This window comes from Larimichthys crocea, chromosome XXI (assembly GCF_000972845.2).
Source record: "Larimichthys crocea isolate SSNF chromosome XXI, L_crocea_2.0, whole genome shotgun sequence".
Lineage (NCBI taxonomy): Eukaryota > Metazoa > Chordata > Actinopteri > Sciaenidae > Larimichthys > Larimichthys crocea.
The window spans coordinates 15,442,977-15,463,566 of NC_040031.1; the positions used below are offsets into that span (position 1 = coordinate 15,442,977).

General features: G+C 41.9%; 2 protein-coding genes and 1 long non-coding RNA gene across 5 annotated transcripts in view; 2 read left to right on the forward strand and 1 right to left on the reverse strand.

The window, feature by feature from the left end:
• Positions 1 to 8,727, forward strand: part of slc25a22a (solute carrier family 25 member 22a) — a 13,299-nt gene extending 4,572 nt beyond the window's left edge. For both annotated transcript variants that reach the window (XM_010743210.3, XM_010743212.3), the window contains exons 2-11: positions 1,357 to 1,558; positions 1,661 to 1,786; positions 1,886 to 1,941; positions 2,229 to 2,319; positions 2,957 to 3,011; positions 3,702 to 3,762; positions 3,986 to 4,130; positions 4,215 to 4,369; positions 4,455 to 4,530; positions 4,759 to 8,727. In XM_010743210.3, coding sequence (XP_010741512.1) covers positions 1,539 to 1,558; positions 1,661 to 1,786; positions 1,886 to 1,941; positions 2,229 to 2,319; positions 2,957 to 3,011; positions 3,702 to 3,762; positions 3,986 to 4,130; positions 4,215 to 4,369; positions 4,455 to 4,530; positions 4,759 to 4,912 — 939 coding nt within the window. In that variant the 5' untranslated portion in view covers positions 1,357 to 1,538 and the 3' untranslated portion in view covers positions 4,913 to 8,727. The remainder of the gene's footprint in view (positions 1 to 1,356; positions 1,559 to 1,660; positions 1,787 to 1,885; positions 1,942 to 2,228; positions 2,320 to 2,956; positions 3,012 to 3,701; positions 3,763 to 3,985; positions 4,131 to 4,214; positions 4,370 to 4,454; positions 4,531 to 4,758) is intronic.
• Positions 1 to 13,808, reverse strand: part of LOC113744188 (uncharacterized) — a 27,041-nt gene extending 13,233 nt beyond the window's left edge. The window contains exons 1-2 of the long non-coding RNA XR_003461338.1: positions 13,530 to 13,808; positions 13,295 to 13,399 (exon numbers count right to left, since the gene is read on the reverse strand). This is a non-coding gene — a long non-coding RNA (uncharacterized LOC113744188). The remainder of the gene's footprint in view (positions 1 to 13,294; positions 13,400 to 13,529) is intronic.
• syt7a (synaptotagmin VIIa) overlaps positions 12,062 to 20,590 on the forward strand; it is a 78,126-nt gene continuing 69,597 nt past the window's right edge. For both annotated transcript variants that reach the window (XM_019277214.2, XM_019277215.2), the window contains exon 1: positions 12,062 to 12,358. In XM_019277214.2, coding sequence (XP_019132759.1) covers positions 12,325 to 12,358 — 34 coding nt within the window. In that variant the 5' untranslated portion in view covers positions 12,062 to 12,324. The remainder of the gene's footprint in view (positions 12,359 to 20,590) is intronic.

Consider the following 20,590-nt stretch of genomic DNA (forward strand, 5'->3'; position numbering starts at 1 on the left):
GAGGAGGAGGAGGAGGAGGCGGAGGCGGGTTGCACACGTAGAGGCAGGTTGTGATTGGTGGATGGAGGGGGTGGAGAGAATGAAAGGGGGAAATGGGAAGCATCTTTTCACACTGAGGCCATTCTGTACCAAAAATAGGGAGCATCTTGGCCGCATCAGACATTTTTCATCTGTTTGCTCAGAAATTATTGTTTGTGCGTCCAGAGGAGAGAGCCTCTCCTGTATGACGTTTTTTAACGGTGAAAGAGCTTGTGCACAGATGTGTTCAAGGGCACGTGTGACGCACAGATGTTAGATGTGTTTGACAGAAAGTAATCCCTCACTAAAGCTCTGTTTTGAAGGATCTGTCAGCAATGTTGCCAAATTATGCCGCGCGGTAGTAGCACTGATTCAATTAGGTCGACAGAAAATGAATAGCAAGTATTTCAATCGTCGATTAAAGCCAAACATTCCTTCATTCCAGCTTCTGATCTGTGTGTGTTTTCTGCTTTTATTTGTCTCACGTGATGGGGTGAAACGAATATCTGGAAGTGATTTAATACTGTTGGCATTTCAAATACATTCCACTTAGCTGTGTTGGGGCTACTGTCGTGAGTTCCTTGTTTTAACTGGGCTTAGTTTCAATTTCCCAGCTAGCCTGGAGCGAAACTGTAAGCATTTTTAGCCAGTCATCCCAGGCTAATACTGTTGATTTGCCACCCTACCTGTAAATAAGGGGTGTATTTGATTTGGTCCAAAACACAGTCAGAAACTTCTTCGTGCTGTCACACAGCCTCCGACCTCCTCTCGTTTTGCACTAAAATACAGAGCCAGTGTTATAAGGATCAAGCCTCTCTGGAGACTGTCAAAAGTCACATTCTAGGTGAGAAAAACACAGATTTGTGTTTGCTGAATTGGATAGAAAGAGTTTAACCAGCTCAGCGTGGTCCTTCTCTCAGTTCCTATCAGCTCTAAAGGCTTTTTGTGGGTTACACGGTAGTGGAGTGAACTTTCCAATTGAAGTCAGGACTGCAGCATCACTGGCCGTCTTTCGCAGTAGTTTGAGAACCCATTTTTCACACTAGCGCTTCGATCTGACGTTTCACTTATGATGCAGCTCTCTTCGATGCTTTTAGGTGTTCATTCTCGAGTCAGTTTTCGATGATCTGTAGCTCTTTTTCTTTTGGACAGGAGTGAGATTACTGTAACACGACATAAAAGCAATCTCACCACCTTGTGCTTCAGTAAATCTATAGTGTGTAAAAGCAAGTCTATGCTGTGGGCAGCGTTGTTTCATTCTAACTTTTGAAATGTACTGATCCTGTTTTGTTGAAACATTTCTGTTAACAGCTCCTTTCTTTTCCACTTTCTTTACAGATATCCCCTAATTTGAACTAACAACAACTGCAAGGAGACAAGTGGGCAAAAAATAATCAGACTACATAATCCCACCTGGAAAGCAGCACACCACTGTAACAAACAACAACAGACAACGACAACCTACCGAGTGACTAGCCAACACACAGATTGACACTTTGACCAGCCGGGGCTTCACATAAATGGCTGACAAGCAGATCAGGTAAGGTACAGGCAGCGCCGTGGCCTTGTTTTCATCTATTGACCTTTTATATTTCATGTTTTGTTTTTTGTCTCTTTCTCTGTGGTCGCCACCTTTATCCAGTTTGCCTGCCAAATTGATCAATGGGGGGATCGCTGGGCTAATTGGAGTGACCTGTGTGTTTCCCATTGACCTGGCCAAGACTCGCTTGCAAAACCAGCAAAATGGATCTCGTCTTTACACCAGCATGTAAGACATTTCCATGTTTGACTTTTACGCATGAACAGTAACTCGCCGCTGCCGGGTTGCACTGGTTTTTACACGCAACATGTTGTATTTGTGTTTCAGGTCAGACTGCCTTATTAAGACCATCCGGTCAGAGGGGTATTTTGGGATGTACAGAGGTAAGTTTTTGACAGGACTGTGATTAATGTAAAAAGTGTTGAACCACTGTAAAAAATGAGAGCGTCAAAGCTGTTAGGTAGCACAGGATTCTTGCTTTCAGCCTCATATTGAGGCTACAGACATCAAATACAGAGATCTGTGTCTGATTTATACAGCCAATTATCTGGAAAAAAAAACCTTCCCCCATACATCGCCTCATTCTGTCTCTCCACTCTCTGTTGTTTTTTTTTTTCCTCCTTTTTTTTTGTTCGTTCTTTCTTGATCTCCGTCCTTTTTATCCTCCCAGGAGCCGCGGTGAACTTAACACTAGTCACGCCAGAGAAAGCCATCAAATTGGCTGCCAACGACTTCTTCAGGCATCACCTCTCCAAGGATGGGTGAGGCATGAAAGTGCTGATAGGATGACTGACACACACCCACGCCCCCTCATTCACACTGTGATTAACTGGCGTGTTTACTAACATGTAACCTGACACATTAGATGTCCGTATTCTCACCGGGTCTCTAGTTAATCCACCACCTCTCTGTCGTCTCCTCCAAGCATTTCACGGCCGTTTGTTAGCGGTCTGGTTTAAAAATACAGAATAGCAATCTGCATGCGTGAGTCCCGTCTGAAATCACATTACGAAGTAACTGTATCACATGTCAGGCATTAGTAACCATCGTCTGGTGTTGCTCAAATCAAGCGTTCATTATCCTCGATGAAGGCCGTCTGCGTAGATAAACCTGAAGGTTTCTGGGGCATCTATCTCCATCGCCGTGGTGACAAAAATGCAGGCTGATGAATGATTGACTTGTCTGGCTCAGTCGCCAACCTTGTGAATTATTAATCTGCCCTTGCGCCTGACATGTTGATATGGAAGACAAAGATTAGCATCACCAGCTCAGATGGTGATAACTCTTTTTCTAAAGAAATAAAGTTGTCTGGCTTTCACACTGTCAATCTTGGTGCATGCTTTAATCTGATCTCACTTATTCTTCTTTCTTTCTTTTTTTTTTTTTTTTTATTATTAGAAAACTCACTCTGTTCAAAGAGATGCTGGCCGGGTGCGGGGCAGGTACATGCCAGGTGAGTGAGCAAAGTGCTGCTTTAATTGCATCCTCCTGTCCTCCATCTGGAACTGCTGCCTTTGGCGCTGCCAGTGTCAGCTCACGCGCTGGGCTTCAGCCATCGCCTCATTTGTCACTGCCTGAAGCCAGAGTTAGCCGAGACTACGTCTGAATGAAAGGTGGTAGTTGGGGAAACATGCTCGGAGTTTGTCTCTGCACATTTCTCTCGTTATCTCTGATCTGAACATGACCTCTAACGTTCCATTTTCATGAATGATCTGTAATCACTGAAATGCTGTCCCGTTAGTAGGCGACACACTAGCGGCTAGATTTGAGTGATCAGATAAGACGTCGTGAGAGTGCCTGGCCATGTGCTCTAAGTGAGTGAGTCAGAGGGAAATGCCTGTTGTCAATGAGGGCAAAGGCTTCAAGCCTGAGGAGCATGATTAGATTAAGTGTAGCAGACCTTGGATTTAGATTGCAGCTGAGAAGAGAGCCATCTCACCCTTAATCCAGTTAACTAGTTACTACTGTGGATTACAGAAGAAAACAAGAGTTGACATTTAGCTACTGGATGCCAGCAGATGTGCACTGGACACATTCAGCACTCATCAATCTGATTTCTGACGTTCAAATGAGGTCAGATTTGTTCACATACAATGTTTATTTTAACACTGTTACCTGACACCTTTACTTTGTTCTGCCATAGGTTATTGTCACAACTCCTATGGAGATGTTGAAAATCCAGCTCCAAGATGCTGGACGGATCGGTAAGAGGAAATGAAATCCAGATGGTGATTCTAACAAACAATGAGGTGCAGGGGGATAAACTGGAGGAACGGTGGCCCCATGTGGTCACGTCAAAGATTACAACAGCTTTTTATTCTGCTTCTGCTGTCTTCTAACTGTTATGAATTCAAAATGTCTGCCCATATACCTATTATTAGCATTGTGGCTGTATATGAAGCTGTTTTGTGTCTTGTTGCTCCACAGCGGCTCAGAGGAAGCTGATGCCAGAGACAGTGGCAGCAGGTACTGTGGAGACTAAATCCCCCACAGCCATGCAGCTCACGAGAGAGTTACTGAGGGAAAAGGGCATTGCTGGGCTGTATAAAGGCCTTGGTGCAACATTGCTCAGGTAAAAACAGATCTGGTAACTAGGAGGTGGTTTTATAACCAACTGTAAGGAGCTTCATGTGTCTTATTTTTCCTCTTTTTGTAGGGATGTTCCCTTCTCTATCATCTATTTCCCCCTTTTTGCCAACCTGAATAACCTGGGCAAAAGAGGCGTAGACGGCCCCGCTCCTTTCTACGTGTCATTTGTAGCGGGCTGCGCTGCGGGGAGCACAGCGGCTGTTGCTGTCAACCCCGTCGATGGTGAGCGGTGCGACGTTGTTACAGCCATGTGTGTACCGTTATATGCTGATGTTATATATTCACCTGAGCTCTGTGTGCGTTGCAGTGATAAAGACTAGACTGCAGTCACTGAACCGAGGGAGCACAGAAGACACATACAGCGGTGTGACTGACTGTATCAGGTGACCTCATTATGTCATTTTATCACATGTCTTGTGATGCTGTGTGTATAGTCGAGTCAGAATATATTTAAAGTGCATCACCGCACAAGATTGTGCCAACATGCTTCACATAACAGTTATTAAGAAAGACAAATTAAAATAGACAGAGATAAAACACGACCAGCGCCAGATCTACTGGTGCTGTTTGCATGTTTCACATCTTATAATGAGCTTTTCTTTGCTCTTCAGGAAAATCTTGCGTAATGAGGGTCCATCAGCCTTCCTTAAGGGAGCCTACTGTCGAGCCTTGGTCATCGCACCTCTGTTTGGTATCGCCCAGGTTGTCTACTTCCTGGGCGTGGGTGAATTTATCCTTAGCTTCTTGCCTAAAAAAGACAACTAAGAAGCACCTCCTCTCTGCCTTTCCCTCACATAACGCGTCACACCAACCCGAAGGATTCATCTCATTCTGAAAGAAATCTCCCGACAGGTCAAAAGCAATGACCAGTCGGTGGGTTTTTTTAGTTTTAAATTTGTCGTGTTGAATGTTGAAAAAAAAAAGTTTAGGAGGGAGCCTTTGTTTGCCAAGCTGCCTGTGGTGGCACACCAAAATTCCAGTAGGCATGCTCAGCTCGTTCTCTGGAAATGAAGCCACAAATATCAGTAGACGTTTTAAAGGAATATTGCTTTATAATTGCATTTTTCTGAATATGATTGTTGAATTTGCAAAGCAGATGTACTGCCCTTGGTTGCTGCAATTCTGCAAGCCCTACAGTACCTAATTTACAGTTACGTACTAAATTAGTAATTCGCAGTACTAAGTTTTAATTTTAAACCGTAAATAGCTAAATTAAATGCACATTAGGAAGACATTTGAGAACATTAGATCTGGTAGCAGAATCCCCCCACACCTTATGTCTTCAAAGATAGTATATTTAGAAATATAGCAAAAGAAATATATGCCTCCGTCTCAGACAAAGACCCAGGGCATGTGTTGATTTGATACCGGCACACCCCTTGTGATCTTTCCTGAGATGCCACATCCCTTCCTGTAAGAGGTCGTAATGAACTCAGCCATTCAGCTCCGAGCAGACTTTGACTGCCTTGGCTTTTTAAGTAGATCAGGTTCCATCTGATATTTAGAGCGACCACAATGGTTGGACTGTTTTGCCTCTACGAAAGATATCTCGTGTTTCATAGTCACACAAACACACACACACTAGACTGCGATGGTGTGTAACATTTGGGAATTATGCACTACCAAACTACTACGTCTACGCATTGTTTCACCTCCCCTTCTTTCTGTGGGTCGAAAACGGTGAAGCGTACTGTACTTGTGGCCCCGCCCTAATCAGTGATGTCACGGCGGGGGGGTATCCGCTTTTGATGGATGATGGAAAACACCTGCTGTGACATCACTGATTGAATTGTGGCCAAAAGTGTAGTAGAGTGTAATGTGCTTAAAAATTTCAGTCCACTGCAGTGCAGCGGCGATTTCCTGCCCTGCATGATTCACTGTGGATTCACATGAGAGCATTATCTGTGAACACTAAATGGGTTGAAAGTAATTCTAATAGAACACCAGATTATTAGTAGACATTCAGTAATTATGCTGACAAATGGTCAGACATCACATGCCGGGATCTCACTGGTACAGTCATCCATTGTGGAGGCAGTAAGACTTAAGTAAGAGTAGTTTAAATCCCCCTTTAGATCCAGACATGATTTTTATTGTTTACACATGAGTTCACACTTGATTTAGATTCTTTGAATGCAGTGGCAGGACCCAAAGAGCTAATGAAAAACATTTCTCAACCAATGCGGTTTCAGTGTTCTATGAGTTTTACCAAACATCTCTGCCTGTTTGCTTTAGAGGTTTTGTTTGCTTTAAGCTGCTCGGGGTTGGGGAGGAAAGCAGCCCATGTCGTTTATGCATCACAACACTGAAGCCCTGCCATTGGTTTATCACGCCTGGAGATCAAGGTGACATTGATGTGTATTCTCCAATCACATTCCTTCCTCGCTCCCCGCTGTCCGAGCAGCTCGTCAGTTGCAACCGTTGCACCGTAGACTCGCGGGGCAACTTCTCGTGCGTGTTATCGTTTATGGGAGTGAGATCTATTTATCAATATTCCTTTCTATAGGCAGCATAGCACTATATATTTGTATGTGATGTTTTATTTCTGTGTCAAAGTGTCCACCTTAACTATATTGTACATATGCAGATGATATGAACTTTATGTTTTAGGATTTATTGTTTGTTTTGTACATGATGGCTTATTTGCACACCTACCTCTCCAACTCCCCCACCGCCCCCCTCCAATCCATATTGTGGTGATTTTGTGTTACGATGACGTGGACATATCAAATGAAGGAATCTGTTTTAATGCAACAAGCGTCGTATGAACTCAAATGCAGCATATTGATGAGGGTCATTTTTTACTGTATGCAAAGGGGAACACTAGTGTAGGTCTAGGATGTTTATTTGGAGGTGCCATTTCTCCCGAGCTATCGGTTAAGTTGGCCTGTTGTCCTGTTTCCGACAGTTTTATCACCTAGGACCTAATGAAGCATCATATGATGATGACAAAAACGTAGTTAGGTGTAAGCGGCACTACTTACTGGAAATAAAATCCTGGATACAGCCAACAGGGATGTGCTGACGTTAGACTGTAAACTGTCTTCTTGAATGGTGCTTCTTTTATGAGATTGCTACATGATGACAACAGTGGCACACACACACACACACACACATATATATATACATATATATATACGACCAATGCTGTATCGACTGAAACACATGCTAGCAAATCTCAGCGTTGTCTTAACTGAAAGCCATAGGCCAGGGAGGAGCAACACAACTGGCACCTCCAGCCACGATGGCAGCAGATGACAGAAAAAAAACACAAAAAAAAACCTGTCTACTCGTGTGAGCCCTACTTTATGAATTCCTGTTGTAGTTTTTTCAACATTCCTATTGCCAGTTCATCTCATATATACAGTATATATGCCTATTTTTGTGTCGTTGAGATTATTGTTATGATTTTTGAATCCTCCCTCGTCTGTTTTCAGATTTTATTGTCTGTTTTTTTTTTTTGGTTGAATCTTGAAAATGTCGTGCAGAGTCATTTTGTTTTACTCAGCTGTGAATCCTCACTGATGTTGTGCATTTTGGTTACGTATGTGTGTGCGTGCGTGCGTGTCTGACCGTGTAGTGCTGTAGTTGATGTGTAGTTGTTAGCGTGATACTGCGGTATTTTTCTCTTTGATTGTCAGACCTATGCTCTCTCCCCTTTTCTCCTTCTATATGTCACACTCCTCTAGCACCTCCTCTCCCCCTGCATCCACAGCCAGAGGGGGGGAAGCGCAGGTTAACGCAGAGGAGCTCTAAAACACCAAATGTATGACTTAGTGTATACAATCAAAGAAAGCACAAAGGATTATTAGGCACAAGAGACTACACACCCCACTTTGATTAGTCCTTTTCACAGCGATGTGCTGCTTTTGCAGACATGGATTAAAGATTTATTTCAGTGGAGATGCTGATCGAGGTTAACTTTTAAGTCTTACGAGAAAGTTTATCGACGTCTGTAAAAACTTGATCCATAGGGCTGAGACGACAAGGATAAGTGGTGTCCACTATGTTTGTTAGCCATCAGCAGTTATCCACAAAATGTATATCGCCTACATATTCTAAATGAAATCAGATATAAGAATGTAACTTAGATATTATAAGATGTATTATAATTATAGTGAAGAGTTTATTACATTTTAATCTAAAGATTTGTGATTTACACATTGACTGAAAAAAATTAAATAATTCATGAACCAGCTCACTGATATGCAATAAGTAGAAACCACACACACACACACAGAAAAGACACAACACCACCTTTCAGTTACAAAATCACACCGTGTACGATGCAACCAGGGACCTTGGAGGCCTTCCAGGTTCACAGCCTCTGTTGTCTTCCTCCAAGAGGATTGTGCATTACAGCACTTTAAAACAAGGCCCCCCCCCCAACACACACACACACACCTCACTGTCCATCTACAAATCTATCTCTCTATGACAAAGAGGGTGTTTATGTGTGGTGAATGACACAGCTGTCCTACACATCGTTGACAATGCAATGGAAAAATAACATAAAAAAATAAAATATTGTGTTCCCTGTCACAATTTGCTGTTCAATAAACTGACTGTCCTCAAATCTGCCTGATGTAGTCGTCTGTACTGATGTCTCTTTTTGTTGTTTCATCACTACATTCGCTTTCAAGATGCAGCAGTCGTCTGACAGAAAAGAACCAACGCTGCCCTTTTTTTCTGTTTCTGTAGTGCAGTAAAAACAACAGGGTAGATGTTTTTGAAGAGTGCCAGGATGATCACTGTGGGTCCTCGAGGGGCAATGAGAACAGCTGAGACTGCTGTTGAAGTGATGATCTGCTCCCTTGTGGAGCCACCAGGTGTCAGTGTGGGGTCGTGGGAGAGCAAGCCCAGTCCTTCTGCCTGTGCTTTAGTGGGAGTGGGGAAGAGTGTGAGCAGTGCTACACACTACAGGTGTACGAATAAGCTTGGGTAGCAGTGTATCACGAGCTCCGATCTCACTCTCTGTCGAGCTATCAGCCATGCAAGTCTCTATCTCTTGCAGCTGTGATGCTGCTTGTGCACAGATGTGCCTGTGATCCGAGTGGTTTCACTTGATAAATATGGTGTTTCTATGTGTGTGTAAGTTGCACGATAAGCAAATGGAAATGGGGATTTCACAGAATGTTGGAGTTTTTTATAAATCTCTTGTGATTCCTGCACTTTTCAGCAGAACTGATGTTATGACAGGAAGGTTTATACATTATTAATCCCCTGCTGTTTGCTATGCATTCAACATTACTGTTTATAGCATTAGTTTCCAGGGTGCTATTTTGCATCATAATTACATCACAGCACCTTCATATAACCCTGCACACACACACACACTCTGCTGTCTTTCTATACGCCTGTGTCTTTGTATCCAGGTCTTATTTCAACCAGAGTCAGATTTCATATATTGAATTTTGTGCCTCTTTGAGAGATTCCTTTCATCAGACGATCTACTCCAGTGTTTACACATACACACGAGAGATTAGCCAACGGCTCACTTTACCACAATGACAAGACTTCGAAATATAGAAATGAACACCAGCCACTGTTCTTACGCTCATTCGGATCCCTTTCATGTGTCACGACTTAAGCGTCCACCGTTGAACTATTCTTAGTTTTTCGTGCTTTCTAGCAAGCAGAGGAGAAAAATGGTACTTTAAACTGAGCTTAAAAGATGGAGGGAAGGAGAAATCAAGAGGTGGAGACAGTAAAGGACCATCGATAGAAGGAGCAAAGAGCCGGAGGAAGGGAGGGGATGGTGTTGATGTGTATATAGGTCACTAAATCAATGGGAATCAGGTTTTTGAAGGGGAGAGAAGGGGGTATTTATAGATACTAGTGGAGACAGATGCATCAGTGACAGGCACAATGATGCTGGGAGCACAGGAGGAGAAAATCTGGGAATAGACTGTGGTCAAATTAGTCTGCAGAGAATTCTCCTAACAAATGGCAAAAGATTCTCAATAGTGAACAAATAGCACGGGGCGCAGTGCAAAACAAAATATAATCAAATGGAAATCACTGCAGGATACTTTGAGCAAATGACCTTCCCAGCTCTATTGACAAAACTCAGGCATACTGTTAGTTGCTGTATTGCAAATGCTTACTGCATTTGCATCCACGGTACAGCTCTATTCATATCCTATTGAATTGTAATCTGCGATATCAGAGAGCCACATGATTGAAAGTGATATTAGCGTTCTATTTTGTATCATGAAGCTGCATATTTATTACCCTGGTGCACTAAGAGCCACTGTGTACAATAAAAAACACGGTGCATTGTAAAGATTTCAGGTCAGAGGTTATTGGTTGAAGGGTGTGCACTGTAAGGATTTCCATTCTAATATAAAAAGATTAATTACACGTCCAGTTCTGTGGGGAAAAAAGGAACTAGCTTTGTGCTGCAGTTTTAATAACTGTCATGTCTTATCCCATTTATTTTGTAATGTCCCATGCCTCAGTCTACCCGCTTCATGTAACCAGAAGTTCCATCACAAATTGGAAACTCGCTCCGAGTACAAGAAGGAAAAATAATTGAAGAAATTGTTTTAAATTGGCTTCTGACTGGATTTTTTTTCTAGGACTAGCTTAAGTCAAGGTCACAGACAAGTGGCTCCTTCCTCCACTTTACAGTGCTGCCTATGTGTGATGTAGGCCAGCCCGAATACTGAGTGGTAAAACAATCTTCATTTCTGCATCTAATTTAAACAACATTTGCATAGCAGCCACATCACCTTGTATCAAAAGACTGCCACCCAAGTACTCCTCTTGAGTACTCTTAATCTCTGGCCTGTGCCTAATAAGCAGGCAGTGTCTTTGAAGATGAGACCATCTGACCGCGTTTGTATAAAGAAGGGTGAGGATATGGATATGCAGCAGGTGGGACATGGTTGAAGTGACACGGCCAGATGGGTTCATCTCTTCCTCTCTACTTATACTTACAGTATACCAGTATACATTATGTTTAATGACACAGAAACACAGAATATTCACAAGATTTTACAAACCAGAGGGTGTTGTTATTTAGCTAACACACATTGCCAGATGGAGATCTATATATATATATATATTATATATATATTATATATATATATATAGGAATGAACGTGGTGGCGCTCCTCTTACATAGTGGGAGTAGCAGTCTAATATATATATAATATATAGATATATATAAATTATATATATATATATATATATAATATATATATAATATAATATATAATATACAACAACATATATACAACATACATACAATATATATAATAAGTTAAGAAGGAGTGCCACCACCTTCATTCCTATCAGACTCTTTAACACCAGCATGACTTTATGACTTTTTTTTTAAATATATATCTTATCTTATCTTATGAATAAAAGCAGCTACAAATCCTCACATGGTTGGCTGAACCTAACTGTCTCAGCATTATTTATAAAAACAAACAAACAATCATCTCATAAAGTATAATATAGTATATCTATATTCTAAAATCTAAAATTAGCTCCACAATGATCAATAAACCCGTAATAATAATTTGTTTTTATATTATATAATGACTATCTTGGGATGTTGGATATAAATAAATAAAAAAAGTATTACATATATAATAGTATAACATTCTTTTTGCTTGTAACTGAGTATGTTGGTAGTTCATTAATACATCTTTATGCCACTAATGAGATTCCCATTACACGCAAAGCCATATTTTTTTAAATGTAAGTGACATGAGATTAATGCACAAACAGAATGAGGAAACACACGTGGCCGGAGAGCAAACCGCTGCAAAAAAGAGTCACTTTTTCCCATTTTGTCCTCTGAGCCACAGTGAACCGGTGGTTATTAGAGAGCATTTTGTCCTCTGAGCCACAGTGAACCGGTGGTTATTAGAGAGAGAGGAGAGAGAGAGAGAGAGAGGGAAGAGAGGGAGGGAGATAGTGTGTGTGTGTTTGTGTGTGAGATCGAGAGAGAGAGGGAGTCTCAAACTGGTTAGCCTACCTATCCACTAGGAGGAGAGGAGAGGCTGTTGAGGAGCAACAAAACAATAAACAGCTACTACTACAAACCACATCATCATCATCACCATCATCATCATCAGCGGAGTTCACACGATACACGCCAAGAGGAGTACCAACACATAATTGAGACAACGCCATCGTATTTGCCTCGGAGTGAAGTAACAGCCATGTATCTGAACAGGGAAGAGGACAATAGCAAAGGTAAGATCCTGTCAAGAATTGTGGCACTCTGAGCATCCTGACAGTTTCAAGGTGTTTCTCTCTCTCTCTTTCTCTTTCTCTCTTAATTTTTTCTGAGGTGACTGCCTGACATGAAAAGGTGGGGATGCACTGCCACACATCTCCTCGTTAATGCATGTGTGTTTCATTTTTTTAATTTTTCTTTTTTAAACAGGCTTATTGCACCGGTGATGTTAGTGAAAAGTGTGGGCTGTCATTATGTAATATCTATGCAGTTAATTGCCTTCTAGGAGGATGCTTATCATTTAGCTCAACCCTTTGCTTTTAATTTCACCGTGAGAGCGACGAATTGTGAACCTGTTGTAGACACTTTATCACACGGGCATGTGTGTGTGCATTGTTAAATGTTTTTTGTTTTTTTTGTAATATACCCACTTAAGGGACAACATAACACAAGGTCAAAGCCTTTAGCTACAATGAAACCCAAGTGTATATAGGTTATTTATGGTGCCCTACAGCTTCAGACGTCCTGCAAGAAAAAAAATTACTAAGGGAATGGGCTGCAGCTGATTGCTTAACCGGGGAGGGGGAGAGAGATAACCGTGCACCAGCGAGAGGGGTAAAGAGGGTACAAAGGCATATTTGAGTAATCTCTCCCACGTGTTTTTGAGGCGTGATTTCTTCTTTCTCATCGGGTGCACAGAAACACTGCTGTCACCATGAAGCCTAAATAACAATAATAATAAGATCTGAAAAATCTTCAGGTTACACGAGAATAACACCTGCTGCTATACCAGAGGAGGGGAGGAGAGGAGGGAGGGAGGGAGGCTGTAAAAAGAGCAAAAGGCAGAGTGGGAGGAGCCGTTTTTGTTAATTTCCACGTGATGTGAGATAATGGGATCTCAGCACACACACACACACACACACACACACACGGACAACAACAGTGTACTATACCGGGATGTGTGCGAGACTCAGCGGCGGCAGCAGCAGCAGCATCCGTGGGAAGGAGAGGAGAGGAGAGGACGGTGGCTTGCCGTGAGAGCAGCCCGTGTAACGTGTCTAACAGAGCGAGAGAGAGAGAGAAAAAAATAAACATATAGTATCACACGCTATTTTTACGCACAGAAAAAAAAAAGTTATTTAAATGTCTTTTTGACCTGTTCAGCTCAGTGAGGTCACTTAAACTGACCTCCACTTTAAGTGATAGTGTCCCACTATGAACATTAAGGGACCAGGAAGGCTTGAAAGTCCCCCAGAGGACGGCTGTAACCCAACATCAGCTCTGCTGTGGCTACAGATGACCTGAACCTTGTTGGTTGGCATGGTAACCGGCTTTTAACACTTGTAGCTACATAGCATTTATTTCTCCTTTGAACATTTTTAACATATGGGCTTATAGAGTTTGACATGTTCAGACATGTTCCACGTTGGTTTAAAAGTTAAAAGACTGTCGCCCAGAATAGACAAACTAAACACTGACTTTTTTTTTGCGTGTGTGCGTTTCGCAGCCACCATAGTTTCTACCTTCTGTTTTCGAAGGTTTAGTATATTTCCGTAGCTTCACCCTGCCGAATTGAGGGCAAGCGGAGCCGGTTGTGACCCACGCCTTCAACGCTAGATGCCACTAAATCCTAACATGTTAAAAATGCAGAAGTAAAAACGCACTTTGCTTTTTGTTTTTCATGCACCTTTGTGCTCAAGTACGTCCTCGCAGGGCCTGCTAGCATGGCTAGTCTCGTTGAAGGTCAAACAGGGATGCAAAGAGAAATGTTTGGACATAATCGATTGTATTGTGGGATCCAGGAGGTTGTGTTGGTTAGTAGTAGGTGCTGGAAGGAGAATCAGTTATGAGTGTACCTGTAACCAGTTGTTTGACTTAGCTAGGACAAATGGTTGTTTGCAGGGATTGATGGACTGCAGGTAAAGTAGTAAAGATATGTGTAGGCTGACTACTAATGTGTTGGGGATACTCTTTTAGGTAAGGAGCTCAAACACTTGATTGACACGCCTTTAATTGATTTCTGTGAGCGGGTGTTCCTTTCCGACGGGTGTTTCCCTTGCTGCACTGCTGTGGCCTTTAAATTCACACCGCGTCTCAAGGTGGAGTGGCAGGGAGAGGGAGAAAGATCTACCAGGGACGTATTGATTATGGCCTCAGAGGATTAAAGGCGGGCTGAGGACAAACGTGTTGATCATATGTGAGCCTGAAAATCACACAAACTGCTGGCTACTGTCAAATAAACTGTTGCAATAAGATTAGATGTGGGCTTCAATCAATACCGAACTTAAGAAAAAAGTAAAATGTAGAATGTAGAAAAGGGGGGATGCTGGGGATAAGTGGCACCCTATTATTGTCTCTTCAGTCTGACGGCTAAATGGTTTGTTATTTATACCCGCTGGAAAACATTCAACAACTATTTAGACTACTTACTGATGTTCAAAATGCAGCAGTGTTAGCTCCTGCGGGGTTTGATTGTAGGCCATTAACAGACAACTTTTGAGATGTTCAAAGCATCCTGACCATCCCACAAACAGCCAACTTTTCCACACCATGGAGAAAATGCTATCTTTTGAATATTTAATTATTTAAAGTCTAATGAATTATTGATTTTGGACAAACCTGTCACAAAAGCTGAATAACCAAAACAAGATTGTTGTTTGTGATGGGTGTGGCATTCACCACTTTACCGTTGCTTTTGACAACAAAAGAAATGTACTTTTTGAAACGCTTTAAGGCATAGGCGGAGACACTGTTTACACTATTTACACAGTAAAATCTGTGACTCTGACCGCCACCATGTCGGTTTTCCAGTTTCTGCTGCCTCCCGTCTAATCTAAAAGAAAGACATGGCTCATTGGTGAAGCTGAGGCGGGATGTATGACACCTGGGTGCTCAAAGCCACACCCAACCACACCACCCAACTGTCAATCAAAGAAACCACGCTGTTAATTATGCATAACTTTAAGCTTTAATCAAAGTACAGTTGTCATGAACGGGGAAATTAGCGATAGAGACCAAAACCATTTTTTGTACCAGGCTGTAAACATGTTTATTTCTTCTGTGAAGTTTAACATGGTGGCCTTATGGAGATTGACACTTTCTGTAGCCAGCCTCAAGTGGACGTTTGAAGAACTGCAGTTTTCAGGCTTCACTTCACAGTCATGGCTAGAACTTGTGATTATTTTCATTAACATTTAATCTGCCAACTATTTTCTCAGTAAACTAATAGATAGCCCAAAAGTCTACTTTCATATCAGGTAATGAAAAGCAACACCAAAACTTAAACCAGTAAATATTTTACTTTTTTTTATTTTACTTAAAAAAATGATTGTTTCATCATTTATATCTAGATTACAATCTTCGAGTCACTTTAAGGAAAGATTTTCTTACATCAGTGCTGTCTCTTAATTAATTATAATCATGCTAAGTGACCAAATTTTAATTAATTACAAGAAGCCTGAAGTAACGTCGTTTTTTATCAGTAGATTGGGGTTTTACATGTGGCTTTACACGTGATAGTTAGTGTGTGTTTCTCCCTTTTAACCATCAGCAGAAAGTGTGAAAAATCTGTCAGGCTGGCGGCATCATCACTCCATACACAAGTAGGAGAACATCCCTACTTGTGAAATGTCTGTGCTGCACAAAATAGGCAAATTCACTTCTATTGCCATTTCTTTCTGTCATCATGTGAAACACAGTGCAGGTTCCAGCTTGTCAAACAGCAGGAGACCAGTAAACGAAGAGCTTTCCAGCTTTCACGACTGTTTTGATGAACTGACTGTAATAGATTTGTCGGACAGGAGCTGATGCCTTTATTGATCGGTTCGCATCGAGGGAGAATGGCTCAGATACATGTTAGATTTAGGGAGACATGTTCTGAGAGGGGGGACCTGTGGCTGACTGACTTCATGTATTATGCATGTCATTACCCTGATCTGTATATCTGACAACAAGAGGTGGATCAGCAATACAGCATTATGGCCCTCTCTGCATGGAGCAATGTCACCTCAGGAGATTGTGTTATTGCATAGTCCAGTTCAGTCCAGTTCAGTCCAGTGCAGGATTGTACTCGATACAGTTTACATGAATATGTCTAAAAATAATGAAGAAATCAGTGCAGAGCTTCACTTGTTTGCAGAGTGGCATAGGGCATTATCCTCCCCTGGATGTCGACATTTTGTTATCTCCCTCCTTTTTGTGGTGCTAAGTCTGGAGACAGAATTTGTGCATCTGGGACAATTTGCCCTAAATTTATTTGATGTGTGGTCCTGTACTCTGTCTGGCACCCAACCTTATCTACCACTTGAATATGATATATAGTAATACCGCCAGGTTTATTGTTGATTTAGATTGGGTGCTGGCCTTGAATTTGGACTGTAGTCTAAAGCTCAGGGCTACCAATCTTAATGACTTAAGCTTGGCATGCAGCACCTGCGAGAGAGCTTGTTTTGGCATCTTTGCAGATGGATCTGCAACCTAAAAAGGGTTGATGTGATTAAAAGAGGTGGAATACCATGAATGTTGAAAAAGATAAACTTTAAGAAAGTTATTTATAGACACTTTCCTCTGTTCTTAGACTGACTGACCTAATTCTGGACCGCTGAAAGACAATTGCTCTTTTTAACCAAGCTAGATGTGTTGCCCCAGAGATGGCAATATCGGTCAGTCTACCACTTTGGTCCAGAACACTGACAGTATAAAGAATAGACAGAGTATGCATGATGTCACCCACAGGTTTCTGAAGAGCTGCTTTGAAGTTTAAAATATGTGGCTCTGGCCACCACCATGTTGGTAATCCTGCCTCTTCTGCCTCCAGGCTTATAAAAAATATCGGCAAAGACGAGGATCATCTGCGGACCTGAAACGCCTGGGTGCTCTAATAAGCCATCTATAACGCACCCAACTGTCAATCGAAGCGGGTATTAATTATGTATAACTTTAAACCTTAAATAATATATAATTTGAAAAGTTGAGTTATAAAGTAATTTAGACTCGGCACAGTTGTCATAAACAGAAAAATTAGCTAAAGAGACCAAAACTGTTTTTTTGTACCAGGCTGCAAACATGTTTATTTCTGCTGTGAAGTTGGACATTTTAACATGGGGACTTATGGAAATTGACACATTCTGTAGCCAGCCTCAAGTGGCCGTTCGAGGAAATGCAGTTTTTAGCACTTCCACGTTGGCTTCACCTCAGAGCCTCGGAGGTTACCACTGAATTATCTCAATAACTGCTGTATCGATTGCCATGGAGGTTTGTACAGAGATTTATGGTCCCCAGAGGATGAACTGTAATCATTTTGATGATCTCATAATGTTTCAATATAGCTTTTGCAGGTTGAAGGTTTGTTGGTCTGCACGAGCCTCAGCTGTATGTTGTGTTTATGGCTGATAAGCAAATTAACTAAGGCGGTAAACATTATAACTGCTATCCATTAGCATATTAGTATTGACAGTAGGATTATATTAGTATGCTGACGAAGCACAAAAAACCCTTCCGCAGGGTAAAACAATACAAATGGATTTTATTAGTACGTTTGAAGCTACAGGCAACAGCCCTATATATTTTCAAAGTTGTGCTTAAAGCTTTTTTTTATAGGTGTGATTTACTGTACTTATCTCTGAATGAAAAGGCCTTCGTTATGCCCCAGGTTTAGACAGTTCTTGGTATACCAGCTTGGCGGTGTATCACAATTCTTTGTATGCATCAAAGGGTTTTAACTGCTAAGGAAATGAAGTGGAAAACGGAGAGAATTTGTGGCCAGTTTTTAACATGGTGTGAAGTGTTAAGTGTCAGCAGAAGACTGAGTTCCTAACCTCTTATTATTGCCCTGTAGAAATTGATGATGTCCTTTTACTTCATGGCTGTTTTACTAATGTGGGATGGGAAATTATTTGGGGGGGATTGCTGTGGCAGTCTTGTAATGTCCATGCCTCTTAGAGCAAGATGAATTAAAGAAAAAAAAAAAAACGCTGGATGCTGGGAGAAAAAGGTATCGCTAAGGGCTCAGCAGCTGCGTTCAACAAGTCTGTGATCAAAGTTAAAAAGGAAGATTACTTGAGATATTCATGATGCCCTCTCTTTTCCCCCTTAATATTGTTTAGAGAATAAAGATGCTGCAAGCTGTTCTGTTGTCCTGTCAGCTTGCTGTTTAGATATCAGATGTAGAGTAAATGAAAGAGCCATTATTTTTACAGCAAAGGCTAAATGAAATGCAGCAGATTCATTCTTTGAGCATCAGATTGTTGAACACCCTCGCAGTGGAGACCTTTAGACATGTACGCCGCATAAATTGGCACAGGAATAACAGAATTGTGGAGCTGGCTTAATCAGCCTATTTGACACTTAATGGGTTGCGCCGTCACTTGAGCTTAAGTTTATTTAGCTTTGAATGGATAGTCAAATGGTTAACAGCTTCAATTTATTATACAGATGGATGTTGTGAGCTAAGCCATTGGAAAAATCTGAAGGATCACCGGAGTCAGAGGAACAGGCTACAATGCAGCGACGCAGGCAATTAGATGCTTTTGTAGGAACACCTGCAATGAAACGCGGATTTGGACCTGCTGTTTCACTTTTCCACTGAGAGAGCTCATCATCCTTCTCCTCGAAGGAACAGGAAGCCATATCAGCTGATTAGAGCAAAGTCTAATCACACTTTGAATCATTAAGGAGCTGCAAAGGAATAAAATTGCATTTGTAAAGGATAGAAAATTAGATTTTATTGATGAACCTGCAGCCTAGTTGACACATCCCCATTACATAATGTAAAGTTAGTCTCATGTAATGTAAGGTAATGCTGTAGATCTTACATTTATTTGACCTCATATTAATTTAATAACGGAATCCGAAATTAAACAGGATCCATGTACCAGACTTGTTGATACAGCTCCATAGAGTCGGAGTTATTCTTATGGTCGACTCTCTCTCAGCTGACTAGCTTGCGGAGGAGGACGAGGAGGAGGAGAAGGAAGTCTTTCACTTCTCCTTTCTCTGCCATCTTCTGTCCCTTTTCTCCTCTGTGCCTCGGTAGAGGTAGAGGAGAAGAAAAAAAAAAGGAAAAAAAAAAGGACAGCGCTGGTTAACATCAACCGGACCGAGAGAAGAGTGATAGGAAGCAAGAGGTACCGAGGCAGACAATAGAATGAAAAGATGGAGAGAGGCATGAGAGACAGAGGGAGAGGGAGAAAAAAAGCAAAGAACAAGCCCTGGAGTGCTAGCCAGTCAAGGTCACACAGAGGAGAGGAGGCCCTGCGTGTACATGTCTATGTGTGTGCGTTTCAAGGGGGAAAACAGTGGGGATGGGAGGCCTACATAGTAAAGAATGAAGGGTTGGTGACAGCGGATTGGTTTAGTCTGGGATGGGGGATTTGATGGGGGAGGGATGAAGAAAGGAAGCGAGAGAGATGAGAAGAGCTTGTAATATGGCTTCACAACACTCTTCGTACACTTAATATTCTCCTCAATCCTGTATTCACGGCAGGAGCGGCTTAATGAATGTGCAACTTTGTACATGTTGGAGGCAGTGGTGCTACATGTGCGACACGTTTCTGACGATACTGCATGTGAATGTTTACATGTGCACTGTTGCGTAACCCGCTCAGTCCCGTCGTGCTGATCCATGTTCTCTTTGGAGTCGCTCATTCGCTCTCTGTTGCTTTTTTCTTCCCCTCTCACCACTCGATGACCTCTGATGTGTCGTTGCAGCTCCCACTTTCAGTAGGTGCCATGCTGCACTCTGTTAAAGAGCGTGTGTTTTGAAGATTAGAAGCAATAGCTCTGCAGGTACATCCTAAAACCATCCTCTATGTTCTGCATGCAAGCCGACGAGAGAAAGAAACCGTTAATCCCATCCAGAGTACTTGCTCTACTTTTGATTAGCGACGAAGAAAGGGAGACTATTGCATAATGGATAGCCCAGTGCTTGTCATCTTAGGATCAAGTGTTTTGAAAGCGGGATTGTGGTTTGCTGAGAACATTCTTTATTCGGTTATCCTAGCAGGATGCAAGGAGTCACTTGGAAATGTGATCACTGCTGTCTCTTCAAACATATTAGTCCTGTTTGCATCTCACACCCAGGAGAGATTACGTGTGTGAGCAGTTGCCATAGTGTTTTGGAGCACCAAGGTGCTGATGTGAAAGATCTGAGGTGGCTCGGGTGCTCCGTGACATTATCTCTCCGGAGCAATGGTGTGTGGAGTCGTGATAACGTATGATGACTTTGTTTGCAGGAGGTCAATAGTTCACCC